Here is a 15,218-nt window from a genome sequence, read left to right on the forward strand (position 1 = left end):
TTCAACCAATTGAATCTCGGCAAATCGCGAGGAAATCTAGAGAACTACCCCTAGTGGTACTATACGATCAAGGTAATATACTAAAACCAATACTACCCACGAAGAGACAAGAGGCAAAAGGGATCAGGTACAATGGGACTCTTGACTATAATCAAGAAACAGAAAATAAAGGATAATGAGATTAGAGTGCTAACTTTGGGACTAGACAACTCTGGAAAGACTACCATCATTAAGAACATCCTCAATGAGGACACCAGCACAATCTCACCTACAATGGGGTTTCAAATCAACACATTCACCCACAACGGGTACACCCTAAACGTTTGGGACATTGGTGGTCAAACAACAATAAGAAACTTTTGGGGAAACTACTTTGAAAAGACAAATGTGGTGATATGGGTCGTTGATACCATGAGTTTGGAGAGACTACAAGAGTCCTATGAGGAATTGAGAGAGAAGGTGATTCTACAGGACCGATTAAACGGTGTCTACTTATTAATTCTCATCAATAAAATCGATTTGATTGCTGATAAGCTGGCCATGGATGACATACGGCAGACTGTACTTGATACTTTAAATTTAGAGGAACAAATTCCACAGAGAGACAAATGGGCAGTCCTATTTGTCAGTGGAAAGACTGGGGAAGGGATTCCTTCAGTATTGGAATGGCTAACGACACGAGAGTATTAGATAATTCATAGGTGTAACCTACTGTTCATTGGTTTCATGAAAATAGACTATTGCGCTAAACCAGAATGGCCATTCCATATAAAACGAGGCTTGATGTTAGACGAATGTGAGACGAAGGGCACGAACTCTGTACATGAATATCCATCAAATGGAGTCCAGATAAGGAATTGACTGAAAATGTGTAGACGAATTGTAAATGAGATCCATTCGATATTTGAGTCGCAAAGTGATGACGTGAAACAATCGATTGACATTTGTTACAATAAGTACCCTTAAAAATAATAAATATTTTTTAAGACATATATTATATAGACTATTAATGAACACAGCGCGTTGCGCGTAACGCGTTTCGTCAACCAGCATCAGTTAACCATACTAAGCATCACAACGAGACGGTATACCCTTTGAAGTCACACAGTGGTTTGAAAAGTGAATATCGCTCAATCGAGGTTGAACCGCATACCTCCTGAGATCGTTGACGCAGTAAAATAAGACGTGTTTGTTGCATCCCCACAGAAGGCGCGTCTTTTCACTAGACAATAGCCCGTACTGCTGTTACATGTAAGTTAAATTGCTTGACCAACGTATTTTGGCTTGTCACTATGGTTGTATTTGACTTTGAAGTATACTTCGAGCACAAAGCCACGAACTACATAATCAAAAATATGGTGACCCCCTCGACAATACAATTATCAATAGTTGTAACCGGGAAATACGAAGGTTGCCGTGGGTGTCATAGTCTCCGAAGTTCTTCTAACTGAAGTCTTGAATTGAATTGAACCCTTGGCTAACAAAGCCCATTCAAATACGATTGCAAAAACCCCAATTTCGCACCCCATTACATTGCCTCTACCGTATATCATCGCCAGTCCGTTTCCAGCGCCTGGTACACTTTCTACCCCTGGTTGTTGCCCTTTTTTTCTGTCTTTGGCTGCCTGAAGTCTATCTCCCAGCACTTGCACCCGCTCGTCACACCACTGATGTGCCAGGACTCTTCCTTATCCCTTCAAGGTTCTAATTTTTCCCGATCGGGACATCCTGAGATCTTTGGGCGTCTTTATTTACACATCCGTAGAGGGCGCTGAAGTTGTGTGTACCACCACTCCAGGAAGCCTCTAATAAAGTGCTTGCATCTATTAGTGCTGGGCAGAGTGTATGGAGCACAGCAAGAAAAATTAAAAATATGAATATTATTCTGGTTTATTATTACTATTTTACTATTATTATTTATTTTATTAGTACTACTAGAAGCAGTACTCCCTCTTTCTTAACTATGACAGAAGCAACCTTATGTACTGTTCAGCACAGATGACAGTAGCCATCGTAGTACGGAAAACTCTGGTAGTTTAACGTTTGTGTAGCCGTGGAAAGTAGCAGCATATTAAAATCCGATCTGGGCGTTACCTGCTGTGTAGTGTGTAGTGTGTAGTGTGTAGAGAGTAGTGGACAAAGTTAGCAGTGTTTGGCAAGTATTTGGCACGCCTTAAATATTTAATTTGTATGTATGTTGATTCAAGTTGTTGACTTGTTTTTGGTACAAGTGAGATTTCTTTACCATTTAGTAATCGGGTTTCTTTTCGTTACTTTGTTTGTAGTAGCGGGTAATAGTGTGAATATTAGTATTATTAATATTATTAGTAGCATTATTAACATTTAATTAAGGTGTAGACAGCGGGTAATTGATAAAAGTGTCGTTTTGTTGATTCTTTGTGTCTTTTTTTTTGTCTTTAATTCTGTTAGTTAGCATCGTTGTGGATACTGGAACCCCAGCATTAATATTTGTTTGTTGATCCAACAGTTATTCGCCACAGATATAACTTCTTCCAAGCAGTCGCCACATAGAGACTCGTTTTATCTACACAGAAGCCGTCTATAAACAGTCGCCAGTTTTAGCAAAAGTGTCGATACACCGATCCCATTCAGCTCTAAAAAGTCCTGTTGTCGGACCTCCTTTCCACACTAGCTGTCTTATAGCTGAGACTCATTAGTAGATCCAATACAATAACAATAGCATAGTACACGTCTGTGGTTTCATTCACACCAAGTGTCATTCCTTATTCACTACAAACATTCCAAATCACTCGTTTCCTGATATCAACATCTCAGGAAACACGTCTATTTCGTTCCGAAACCCCTCATTTGATATAATACCCCTCATAATGACATTAGACTCGTCGCCAACAGGAGTGTTGGAGATCCTTCAGTCCTCAGAGAAGGATGAAAATAACCATCTCATGGAAATCCTTGCAGTCGTCCAGCCAACTCATTCATCCCTTGCCTCCATTGTACGAGGCTTGCATACCAAGAATAGTAAGCTACTCTCCCTTCTTGCCAATTGTATCAAGGAGATCGCTACCAACGAGGACGAATTTGAATTCGATCCGTTCAAGTGCTTCGTCAACGACTTCATTCTTTGGCTTGACAGCGATGCCATCTTATTGTTCGAGAGATATGCCGACTTAATCACCACTCTGGTAGATACCGACCTTGTGTCTGATACCAGTAAAATGGACATTTTGGCTAATCCTGTTCTCAATTGTAAGAACTACATCAAGTTCGTGGATAACTGCAAACTGTTACTAAGAAACCCGTTTGTTTTAGACAGTTTATCTGGAACCAAGCTCAAGTTGGAGAAAGTAATAGAAACATATCACGAAAAGTACGAAACAAGACAACTTAACTTCATTAATTTTGATAATATAAAACCATTCGGGTCTCCAGACACTCCATTCCAGGCCCATAATTCTTACAATAGCTACGACGGATTAAATGAGTACCAGCATGGAGTGAATATGGGCTCTAACTACAGTGGTACAACAATAAATGATTCAAAAGCTACCTCGCACAGCTCTAGAAAGAGCAGCATTCACAGCAGCAAGAATGGAAGCACTATAAACAATTCCAATGTCATCTCGCCAACGAAGGTTTCATCTCTTTTCAAAGTGGATCAAATTGTAGAAAGAACAAAGGACGCTGTTCTCAACTTGACAGACAAAAACCACAATGATACACCAATAGAGCTTGTTCTTCTAAACTTGGCGAATGTCGGTGACAAGGGTTACAATTCGTTAGCTATCTTGGAGATTGACACAACATCAACTGATAAAGTTCGTTCTGTTGTATATCCTCCTTTCAGACTCAACGAGCTTTCGGTGGATTACCATGACAGTGCCTTATTTTTACGATCCATTGATTTCTCAGCCAAGAATAAGACTGAACGCATTCTAAAGATTCTGAGTCCGAACCAAGCTACTCTTTTTGCTTGGCATAAGAAGCTCACCGTAATCTTCCCAGACGAGTCAAATTACTCCAAGGAAGCTTTGGACACCTTTTTGATTACCCCTTCAAATTCGCCATCAAAAATGGCAGGATTGGGAATTAATGTGGTCTCTGATTCCGAACACAGGAGGGTAGTTGAAAAAGTGGAGAAGGAAATTGATGCCAGATTTGAAACCCCACAAAAGGCATCCCATAACAGAGATATGTCCATCAACTCCAACTCCCCCTTATCGCAATTGCAATATCACTTCAAAAATAAGAGTTCAGAAGACAGAATTGACGTTAGAAGTATACATAGCAATGGCAAGAGGGCAGACAATCAAATATTGCCTCCTCCAGCATTCATGAAGCCTGAGAGGAAGCTACTGAGCTCCTCCTCGCGTTCTGATGATTCATCAGAATCAGTCAAGACGAAATATGATCGTTCGATGAGCATAATTCAAAAGACTCTTTCGGGATCGTCTTTGGCTCTTTTGGGCGACGCAAATGATGCTTCGAACTCCAGTCCTATAAAAGAAATCACTAGGAAGACTCCTGGTGAGTCAGCAATTGAGCATAAAAGAAAAGAAAGACCAGTGTCAGTTCAGGCTGAAATTGGTCATGTCGATCTTCCATTCAGGGAAGATAATTCCAATGTTGATCTCCCATTAACTGTGGAGGGCATTGGGGAAGAAGAAGAAGCCACTGAAGAATACAAACCAAAACCTCAAGGAAAGTCCGCGTCTGTTCCTGATCTTCGCTTTCAGCGTTCAAAGAATTTGTACCAGCTTTCAACTGGTTCAGCAATTGATATTTCCAATTTTGGAAAGGACTACAAGCCTTCTTTTGCTGATGGTAGTAAATCTGGTAATACGCTGAGAGACATCTCATCAACATCATTAAATAGCGCAGCATCCAGGACTAGCAATAAAACCAAGCGTAAATCCATTTTTGGCATATTCAAAAAGCCGTCGAAAACGAAGTTGAGAGATGACACTGTCGATGGATTCAAAATGGTAGAGTCCTCACCAGAATCAATGAACAAAAGCGAATCGACGGACCTGTTCCGTAGGGACAGGCTTGAATTGAAAGGAGTGCGATTAGATGAAGAAGATGAGATAAATGCCATCACGAAGCAAAAGAGTGAGAATGCAAAGAGCGACAAGGAATCTAGCAAAGACAAGCAGGAGAAAGAGAAACAAGAGAAAGAGTTGATTCACGAGAAGAGTGAAAGGGAGAAAAAGAAAGAATTAGAGAAATTAAAGAAGGAGGAAGACAAAAGAAGAAAAGAAGAGGATAAATTGAGAAAAGAACAAGAGAAGAAACAGAGAGAGGAGTTGAAGAAAGACGAAGACAGAGGAAAGAAACATAAGGATGGCTTGAAGAACGAGAAGACTCTTTCAGAAGAAAAGAAAGCCCTTGAAGAGGAGAAGGTGAAAGAAGAGAAGCAATCAAAGTCTGATAGAGTTCTCAAAGAATCCCTCGTTGCCAACAGAACACAGAATAACTTGATGACAAAATCTGGAAGCAGTAATAGTACTATAAACACCACAACTGCTAATACTAGTAACACCATTAATACTTCGATAAATAACAGTAATGGGAGTGATCCTGACAGCCTGAAGTCTACTCCCTCATCAGTTTCCGCACATTCAAACTCTCCTGAGAAGGCATCTAGTATTCCTTCAGCCTTTGCCTTGCCATCGTCCACTTCGATGTATTTTTTCAAGCAGTACAAAAATGGAGGTTCTAGTACAAACGTAGCTGGACATCCTGGCAGCCAACTGACTTCTCAAGATAATCTTGTGCAATACCTGGAAGACGAATTGGTTGTCCCGCAAGATTTGAAGAATCTCATCAATGACGAACCTTCTATTGACTTTTTTGTTACAGAGACTTGTCCAAAAGCAATGAAAATTTCGAAGTGGAAGCGTAAGTATGGGAAATGGGAGATGATCACTGTGAATGAGAATTTATTCGCCAAGATCGTAGTCAACTACGAAGTCAACAAGAGTTGGTTAACGTTCTTCAAAGAAGAAATTGACGAGGAGGGAACGGAATTGGATAAGCCTGTTTTGATTTTGAGTCTTATAGAGGGTGAAACTACTGTGAGGCATACAGCTCTAGACCTCCAGGTTAATTCTATAAATGCCATAACAAAAGAAAAGATGCAAATAATGATCAGATGCACAACTGGAGCGCTTGGTAATAGTATTCTCACTAATATTAAAAATGTTTTGGGTGTTTTGTCAGCAAACGCCAGAAATAACAACTACGGAGAACTCAAGAACTCAGAATTGTCCTCTGCCCATGTTGCTGCACCATCCCTTTCAGAAAAGTCACATCCTAGTGCTTCTACAACCTATAGTAGCTTTAACTCAACTGACGACCAAAAATCACATACCTCTCCGTCAAAACTCAGACAAGAGAATTCCACGTATTCCATCAACTCTGAAGAAGCGCCTAACTTTAATGTCATCAAGAACCCTGATAACTCCAAGTTAATTCTCTTAAACAATATGACTATCAGATTACAGGAGCAGTTAGAGTCTTATGAAATGAAGAATACCCCTTCTTCTTGGAAGATTCTTTCTATGTACTCATTAAGCGTATTCCTGATTACCGACAACATCTCCAAAAAGGCTTATTTCAACTTTGTCCTTGAGAATACCGACAAGAGTGAAACTGCAGAAAAAGACTACAATTGGTTGATTTGTGACTCTGAGATTGATACGAGAATGGAGAGAATAGGCAAGGCTGGATTTTTGGTCAAGGTTGACGATGACAGCATTTTTATGATTGAATGTAAGGGTAAGAAGCAGCTGATCCAATTACTTGAAATATTCAGGTAAGTATGTATTATATAAACAACAGTTAATTACACACATCAAAGATTGAAACTATTGCTTCTCTGAAGATTCTTGTGTTTGAAATCATTAATGAAATTGCAAAATTATCACCGCGCTACCATACTGGTTTTGTAAGATAGCGGTTTAAATTTCGCAACCGAAGAAGTTTAATGATATATTTGTAGTAGACGTTCTTTAATTAACAATCTAGTTATCGTCAAATAAATTATCAACTCATAGAACATAATAATAATGATAATTTACCATTTAATTTTATTATTAACCACTTTCGTTGTATTTTGCCAAAGTTTCGAAGGAGTTGTTCCAAAATATGATCAAAATTTGCAGTCGTCTGAAGCCGCTCCGATTGTAGCGATTGGTAACAAGTTCTTCAACTCAAAGACGGGAGAGCAGTTCTTCATTAAAGGAATAGCGTACCAGAGGTCCAGAAGAGAAGGAGAAGTATTTGATAGAACAAAGGAACCACCCTACGTTGATTCACTTGCAGATACTACCACTTGCTTAAGGGATTTAGAAAATCTTATTGAACTAGGCGTCAACGTCGTCAGAGTTTATCTGATAGACCCCAATGCAAACCATGACGCTTGTATGAAAGCCTTTTCCAGAGAAGGTATTTATGTGCTAGCAGATTTATCTGAATCAGAAACCTCCATTAACAGAGATTCACCGGCTTGGGACGTGACGCTCTATAATAGATACACGGCTGTTGTCGATGCATTACACAAGTACGATAACGTGTTAGGATTCTTTGCCGGAAACGAGGTGACCAACTCTGTGGACAACACCAATGCTGCCCCCTTCGTCAGGGCAGCAATTCGAGATGTCAAAAAGTATATTACCCTTAGTGGATTCAGGAAGATTCCAGTTGGATATGCTTCAAACGATGATCCTGAAATCAGAAAGGACATTGCCAACTACTTTGTATGTGAAAACAGCGATTCACGTTGCAGCGGGGCAGATTTCTTCGGTATTAATACATATGAATGGTGTGGTTATTCCACTTATGCCACTTCTGGCTACCGGGAACTCACCTACGAGTTCAACCAATACCCAATTCCCGTCTTTTTCAGTGAATACGGTTGCAACACCATTAATCCGAGACCCTTTACGGAGATCGAGACCTTATATGGAAGTACCATGACAAAAGTGTGGTCTGGGGGGATTGCATACGAGTACTTCGAAGAAGTCAATCGCTATGGGGTAGTAAAAGAGAACTTGGATGGTTCCATAACAAAGCTAGAAGATTTTGATTATTTAAAGCACCGGTTAAACAGCGTAAATCCTCAAGGGATAAGTATGGAAGACCAAAAGTCACTTGAGCCTATCGTTGTAGGATGTCTAGAACAGACCGGCTCTTGGAAGGCTTCTACCAAACTTCCACCCAAGCCAGATCAGGGCAAATGTGAGTGTTTGTGGTATAATTCAACATGTATTTCTGAAGACTATCTGATATTCGACAAGCTTTGCCCTGAAGGATATTGCGAGGAGGTTATTGGAGATGGTATAAATGGAGTCTATGGTAGGTTTTCCGATTGTGAAGCAAAACAGCGATTATCTTATGCTATTGGTCAGTACTACGCCGACAAAGGAGACAAAGATGAACAATATTGTCAAGCCAAACATGTATTGCTTGGGTCCCCACCCAATAAACTTGCTGATGGCAGAACTTGCAAAGAAATACTTGCATTCAATCCACAATTAAAGGAAGTGGTTAGATATAGCAATGGCACTAAGAACAGTACCATTTACCACAATAGCACTGGTGGGAGGACTAACAACAACTTGACCTTTTCAAAGGCTAGCTCTAGTGGTACCTCAATTCAAGTTCATATGGTCAGCTTCGTCTTTTCGTGCCTCTTGATATATGTCAGTATTCTATTCATGACATAGAAGTATAAATAGCTTACACTCTACACAGAATATGGTCTTCACACTCTACACAGAATATGGTCTTCTCCTACTATCCAAATCAATGCTGTTTTTGATATTACCATATTATGTATTTCGTTAGACGTAAGAAACTATTTTATACATTTTACCTTAATTATCCTTCTTAGGACCCCACTTGAGGCCCAAGAAGCCGTTATTATCACGAAGCTGTGGAACGTAGTTCTTATGGTTGAACTTAGGCTCAACGATGTATATACGCTTGGCTCCTGCCTTATCCAATGCAATATAAGCAAAATCAGAACTCCAGAAGGAGTTGTCTACTTGTTCCAAGGTGACTGTAGCATGCTTTCCATTGTCTGATTCCACATGGAACTTCATCAAGTGGTGGTCTTTACCGTCTTGACCCTTGGTTCTTACGCTGTGGACAGGTCTGTTACGCACCCATCTGTCACTTGCCACTTCTCCGTAGGCCTTTAACCTGTCACCAGCCTTGAATTCCAACAACTTTTGTGCCAATTCGTTCTTCTCCACGAGCTTAACTGCCTTATTGAAAGTTCTGGTGTCTCCAGAAGGCAAGAACAACTCCGATAATATCAAATAAACCACCAAAAGTGCCACACCAGCGGCTGCTAACACTATCACAGAAGATAATGAGAATGTGAATGCCCTTGTGGCCTTGTTAAGGATCTTTTTACCCTTTGCATTCTTGTCATGTTGAGGAGGTGGTGGGGGAGCCGACGACGACTCGGTAGTTGTAGAATAGAGTCTACCTGCTTTTAAAGAAGCTAATATGAATGGTTTTTGTAACAATAATTGGGTAGTGATACTGGAACCGCTGTTTGATGCTAATAACCCGCAGTTTTGCTGCTTTTTGGTGAGCCCATTAGTTACTTGACTTCTGTGTGCTACCGTGAATGATCTCTTTGCAAGTAAGGGGATAGAAGCAAGGATTCTCGACTTGACGACGGCTTGTCCGGCCGATTTGACTCCAAGTCCCACGTACAATTGGGCCGGATACATTATGATCTTTTCTACGAATATATATCTAACAACGACCTATGTAACCTATCCTATACTAGTCATATACTACACAATCCACTGTCTCCAAGCTCCGAAGTTCAGCTTTGTAGAAATTTGTGATTTTTTCGTTGAGTGCGAAGACTGCGACAGCGTGAGACTACTAAATGGTGTGAGTCTGGGGATTGAATGGTGAGTAGAGTAGAGGGATGATGGAGAAGGGATAGAAAGAAGAAGTCGAGAGAGGGAGGTTAGAGGATAATTATAAGAGGCAAGTAGGTAGATGGGTTAGTGGGATTTTTTGGGGGTTTTCAATTGCGGGTTAGTTCAAAACAAGGGTATGCGAAGCATATAGGAGAAAGTACTGGGATGGGGAAATTGCCAGTATGAAGGTTAATAAGTCCGCCAAGGAACTTGGACATTTTCTTAAAGATAACGGCACAAACACCTGAATTCTAGATATTTATGGAAATTTATGGAAAACCTGGGTCTAGATTGAAACACCATAAAATTTGGGCGTCTATCTGGTAAGTTCTTTAAAGGGTTTAGATAGCCTCACTACTGAGATTCAAAATGGCCAATGGCTGCAATTCCAATTAAAGCCAGAGATTTGCGACCACTTTCAGAGAGAAACAGGACAACAAGACGACACACATAAGTTTTTGAACACATTATTGGTAGGAGCAATTTTTAGCAAATCCCCGAAAGCTCCTAAGAAGTATTCGAATTCCTACTAAATGCTATATAGACCTCGCTATTTCCAATGTAAGTGCACCGTTAAGAGATAGCGATCAGTAATTCTGGGGTGAATGATTAACTGTCTTTATGCAAACTTCACAATTTCAATCCGCACCTTCTGAGGCATTTTCCTCAAATATGGTGTTAGGCTATACGAACTCATATTTTTCACATAGCTCAATGAAAACTGAAAAGCTGGATTGTTTTAGCCATACCATTCGTCGATGATTTTACATTTATATAGTTTATTTTATTTTTAATCATTTAGATTATTTTATAAGCTATTTTTTAGGGTTTATGTAATTTCTGAGGACGTTCACGTGACTTTAATGTGCATTTTACAACACTATGCTATTAGGAGGGTACAAAAGGCTTACAAACAAGCCCTTGTGGCCTAATTGGTTAAGGTGTTATCCTCCGGAGATAATGATTGCGGGTTCGAGTCCCGCCTCGGGCTTGCTTCTGTTTTTTTTCAAGGAAATATCATTTTTTTTGCAACAATTACAGTAGAGGATAAACATAGGAGTGAAAGAGGAATAACATGTTTGGGGGGTCGCTACGTAGAAGAGCAATTGTTTCATTAATGTATCCATAGGCAGTTGGCTACCTACTGGTAACTCAGAGATGCTTCCACATAATCTTCACACAAACTTATTAAGAGGTTGATAATGGACTCTTTCATCGGCACTAATTCTTCTAAAGGAAACTAGGTTTATCACCTTCAAACCCTACACTATGCTAGGTCGTAGTTGCCAAATAGTACCTCCGATTAATTTAATGATGGGGCGCCGCTCTTCTTAATTCTATAGTTTCCTCGTTATCTCGAAGTTAGCCACAAATTGCCTAGTCAACCTGTTATCATTCATTTTTCGAGCCTTGTAGTTAACAATACTACTGTTAGAACACTTATATAATCACACACACACACACACACACACACACACACACACACACACATTATTCATTCTTCCATTTGCAGCATTTGCTTATACCCCATAAGCCCTTCCTTCCCACAGTCTATCTCTTCCCTCATTCCTCATCTACTGCATCACGTGTCATCTTCACTTACCTCAGGGCTCAACCCTAATCCTAACCATCACTCCTACGCACGACCACCCTCCTACGAAAATTTTTTTAGTGGGACTGTCTACAGCGGCTCTCAATGAGGACCCAATTTTCACTTCCAGTTGGTAGTATAGTGAATTTTTTTTAATCTGAATAAAACATACAAAAGAAGTTTTCGTATAGTTAAACTCCTTTGTGATTTTCGTTAAATAGCAGTATCATTCAAAATGGCCAAAATTAGTCAAGGTAAATATCAGATACAACGGTGAAAGACCGACGAGTGATAGATATGAGTAGAGCTGTGTGTAGGCTATTGTGGGCAGCCGAAAGAAAGGTGAAAAATTGATAATGACAGAGATAGAAAAGATTCAACAGATATCTAGTAGAATGGAAAGAAAGTTCGGAATGAAATGGACTATAGTAATCATAAAATATGGGAATTCGACCAACCATTAAGGTTGATGTTCCAGTGATGGTCAAATGATATCGAATCCAGAATAATGTAGCTGAAGAGAGATATCAAAGTTAATCCAAGAACAGGTTAGAACGTGCGTGATTTCGACCTTTCGACAAACAAGAGAACAGTTCACATCCATAGGAAGGCTCAAAAAGTAAACATTACACATCCAATATTCAATTCATCGAAAAGTCATCTTCAATTTGCTCATATCACATTCATGGTCACATCAATATTCAAACAAAAACAATATACTAACAATTAATCTAGACGTTTCTTCTTCCCGTTCTAAAGCCAGAAAAGCTTACTTCACCGCCTCCTCTGTTGAGAGAAGAGCTTTGTTATCTGCTCCATTATCTAAAGAATTAAGAGAAAAGTACAACATCAAGTCCTTGCCAATCAGACAAAGTGACGAAGTTTTAGTTGTCAGAGGTTCCAAGAAGGGTTCTGAGGGTAAGATCAACTCTGTCTACAGATTGAAGTTCGCCGTCCAAATCGAGAAGTTACAAAAGGAGAAGTCCAACGGTGCTTCCGTCCCAATCAACATCCACCCATCCAAGGTTGTCATCACCAAGTTGCACTTAGACAAAGACAGAAAGGCTTTGATCGAGAGAAAGGGTGGTAAGCTTGAGTAAATTATTTCATTTTCTAATAATCTATAATATAGGACAAACATTGTCCACACATATAAAATTTCTGTTTATTAGTATGAATGTATTTTAATGGTTCTGTACAATGTTGTAGGTATTTGAAGGGTGAAATAAAGACAATTGTAGATGTAAAGTATAATTATGCTTGCTATTGGCTCAAGGTTCCTAATCGTAACAAGTCATCGGTGTTTTACTACATTTTCGATTCAATATGTAACATTTATTTGTAAAATCGCTACAATGCTATTTACTATGTCATACTGAAAATGGTTTAAGCATTAACTCTAAGAGATTGCTTAACTGCAGAAACCACAGAATCCTCTAAAGAACGTTGTTCAAAACCCAAAAGCTTTCTAGACTTAACATTCTGAAGGTTGGCAAGACCAGAGAGATCAACGTTCTCTGGTTTTCCAATTGGCAATCTTTCACGAAGCTCAGGGAAGTTCTTTCTAATAATATTCAAAATACGTTGGGAACTGAACTTCTCAGTGTAAACAATAATTCTTTGACCCTTGGCCTCATCCTTCTCAAAAGCCACAACATGAGCTCTAGCCACATCTCTGACATCAACAAAGTGACCAGCTTCTTGTGGAATCTCATCATCCTTCTTCAATCTGAGAGTGCTTGCAACAATCTCGGCAGTTAAGTTCAAGGATCCAGCAGCTTCTTCATCCTTAGCCTGAGGTCCAAAGACATAGACAGGGTTAACAACAGTGAGTGAAAACGATGGCTTCTTGGTCTTAACGAATTCCCAGGCAGCCTTCTCAGCCAAAGTCTTCGAAGCGAGGTAAGCAAACAAAGAGTTTGTCTTACCTTCCTCGTAGGTAATTGGACTCCAGGAATCTTCTCCTCCCTCGAAGGATGGGTCACCTAACTGCTCAAAAGTAGCCATGGCAACCAATGAACTAGTGTAGACAAAGCGCTTGACTTGTGGAGCAACTTTGTTAACAGACTCCAAGGCATACTTGGTACCATTGATAGCAGGATTCAAAATTTCTTTCTCGTTATCCTCAGCAGTGAAGGTAGCAGGAGAAGCAGTATGTAAAAACACGGTAACTTCAGGATGGTTCTTCAAAGCAACATCAAAGGCTCCTCTCTCTTCCAATACTGGAACAATTTCGTATTGGAATTTAGGGCCATGCAACTTCTTCAAGTTTTCGCCTTTAGCAGCAGATCTAACAGAACCCACAACATTGTATCCCTTAGAGATAAGAAGAGCAATGGTCTGTTGGGCAATAAAACCGGTAGCACCTGTAACGAAAACTGTGGTAGACATTTTACTGAAAATTTTTTGTTTTAAGATACGGGGTATTTTTGTAACTTGCATGTATAAACTGATGAAATAATGAAACCTGAACCGATAATTATAAGATCTGTTCGTCTCTTTATATACCAAGCAACCGGTACTTTCGCCACTGTTGATTTCAAATCAAAGCTTACAATTTCTCTGAACTTTGAATATCGACACATTGCTCTTTTGCTCTTTTTTACTCTTACAACTATCAAAATAATATGGCTCGAGCCATTTCATATTGGTGCTCTCACTTTTTGCAGCTATTGCTCATTTGTCACCAAAATACGTTAGTCGCATGAGCCCGGATACAAGCCCAATTAGGAAATGCCCGTAAGCAGGTATATGTATGCAAGTATGCAATGCATATAGCTTGCATTTTGATTTCTCATCATAATAAAGTTTAAACTATTCACCGTAAATGCTTTAGCCACTCTGAAGTGTCTTCTTATATGTGTTGCGAGCGGACAAACACTAACTCCATAACACAAAGTAAAACGCATATAATGACGTGAAGTACTCCTACATCCGTAGCATTTTGGTGCTTATTCTGAATTTGGAAAGCTTCTCTGTTTGCAACGATCCGCTTTTTAGTGGAAAGTCACTAGTCATTACAAAGCGTTAACTCGTTGGTGATTCATCTGTGGTCATTAGAATCACGGCTTCAGCAATATACGGGAGTTTTTGCAATTCTTATGGTGACTCATGTGGAATGCACATATGTGTGTTTTGCATCCTAATTGTAATATTGCAACACTTTTGGGTGAGTGGTAGCATCGCTATGATGTCAAATGGCCACGGTTGTCAGAAATCTTCATACATGGTACTAGAACTGTACTAGATATTTATTGAACGCTTAAGCCTTTATTAATTAGTAATCGTAGCATGTTTACGTGGTTTACACCAAAGGATCTTACAGTAAACGAAATCCTTCTCGGCCACTTGTTCATTGCCTTCTAACACACTTTCATAGAAGTTGGAAGTCACTGCAACAGACTTATTATCTGATTTTTGATTTGTCAGACATCGTTCTATTGTTTAAATCTCTTCTGTAACAAAATTTGGGAGGGTTCGCCTTAAGTAGTGGTGATGAACCGTAAAATCAGTTGGAATTCTCGAGTTTAAAGGGCTACGGGGGCCCTTGAGGCCGTGTTTGAATAATTGATTTTTCTCTTCAAGAAAGTCAGCCGAATTGCTACTTGTGAAATGTCATATTTCATTATTTTACTACTTCATTATATAAATTTCGCAGCTATGTCATTTTTAGTGGTAAAAATGAACGCTTTTGCTAT

At 39.6% G+C, this 15,218-nt stretch overlaps 6 protein-coding genes and 1 non-coding gene across 7 annotated transcripts; 5 read left to right on the top strand and 2 right to left on the bottom strand. All coding sequences in view use genetic code 12, as the record gives it.

The window, feature by feature from the left end:
* Nucleotides 1-132: 132 nt before the first annotated feature.
* On the top strand, nucleotides 133-690 carry RJT20DRAFT_93327 (Arf family GTPase; the record flags this gene model as incomplete). The annotated part of the gene is made up of 1 exon (XM_064921467.1): nucleotides 133-690. The coding sequence occupies one exon, from the start codon at nucleotides 133-135 to the stop codon at nucleotides 688-690; it is 558 nt and encodes a 185-aa protein (XP_064775924.1).
* Nucleotides 691-5,811: 5,121 nt separating this feature from the next.
* Nucleotides 5,812-6,961, top strand: RJT20DRAFT_125734 (uncharacterized protein). Its single transcript, XM_064916569.1, has one exon. It carries the CDS (start codon nucleotides 5,859-5,861, stop codon nucleotides 6,798-6,800), a length of 942 nt encoding a protein of 313 aa, XP_064775925.1. The 5' UTR covers nucleotides 5,812-5,858; the 3' UTR covers nucleotides 6,801-6,961.
* Nucleotides 6,865-8,774, top strand: PGA5 (1,3-beta-glucanosyltransferase). The gene is made up of 2 exons (XM_064916570.1): nucleotides 6,865-8,723; nucleotides 8,749-8,774. Exon 1 carries the CDS (start codon nucleotides 7,050-7,052, stop codon nucleotides 8,706-8,708), a length of 1,659 nt encoding a protein of 552 aa, XP_064775926.1. The 5' UTR covers nucleotides 6,865-7,049; the 3' UTR covers nucleotides 8,709-8,723; nucleotides 8,749-8,774.
* Nucleotides 8,775-8,783: 9 nt separating this feature from the next.
* On the bottom strand, nucleotides 8,784-10,019 carry TIM21 (Tim21p). Its single transcript, XM_064919466.1, has one exon. It carries the CDS (start codon nucleotides 9,726-9,728, stop codon nucleotides 8,859-8,861), a length of 870 nt encoding a protein of 289 aa, XP_064775927.1. The 5' UTR covers nucleotides 9,729-10,019; the 3' UTR covers nucleotides 8,784-8,858.
* An 827-nt stretch (nucleotides 10,020-10,846) lies between these two features.
* RJT20DRAFT_t28 lies at nucleotides 10,847-10,920 on the top strand. The gene has a single exon. It is a non-coding gene; the product is annotated as a tRNA-Arg (tRNA).
* A 745-nt stretch (nucleotides 10,921-11,665) lies between these two features.
* On the top strand, nucleotides 11,666-12,812 carry RJT20DRAFT_125739 (60S ribosomal protein uL24). Its single transcript, XM_064916571.1, has 2 exons — nucleotides 11,666-11,774; nucleotides 12,256-12,812. Exons 1-2 carry the CDS (start codon nucleotides 11,756-11,758, stop codon nucleotides 12,618-12,620), a joined length of 384 nt encoding a protein of 127 aa, XP_064775928.1. The 5' UTR covers nucleotides 11,666-11,755; the 3' UTR covers nucleotides 12,621-12,812.
* Nucleotides 12,813-12,906: 94 nt separating this feature from the next.
* On the bottom strand, nucleotides 12,907-13,911 carry RJT20DRAFT_2411 (SDR family oxidoreductase; the record flags this gene model as incomplete). Its single annotated transcript, XM_064919346.1, has 1 exon — nucleotides 12,907-13,911. One exon carries the CDS (start codon nucleotides 13,909-13,911, stop codon nucleotides 12,907-12,909), a length of 1,005 nt encoding a protein of 334 aa, XP_064775929.1.
* Between the last annotated feature and the right edge of the window lie 1,307 nt (nucleotides 13,912-15,218).

This window comes from Scheffersomyces xylosifermentans (genome assembly GCF_036884685.1).
Source record: "Scheffersomyces xylosifermentans strain CBS 12540 chromosome Unknown RJT20scaffold_2, whole genome shotgun sequence".
NCBI classification, from domain to species: Eukaryota; Fungi; Ascomycota; class Pichiomycetes; order Serinales; family Debaryomycetaceae; genus Scheffersomyces; species Scheffersomyces xylosifermentans.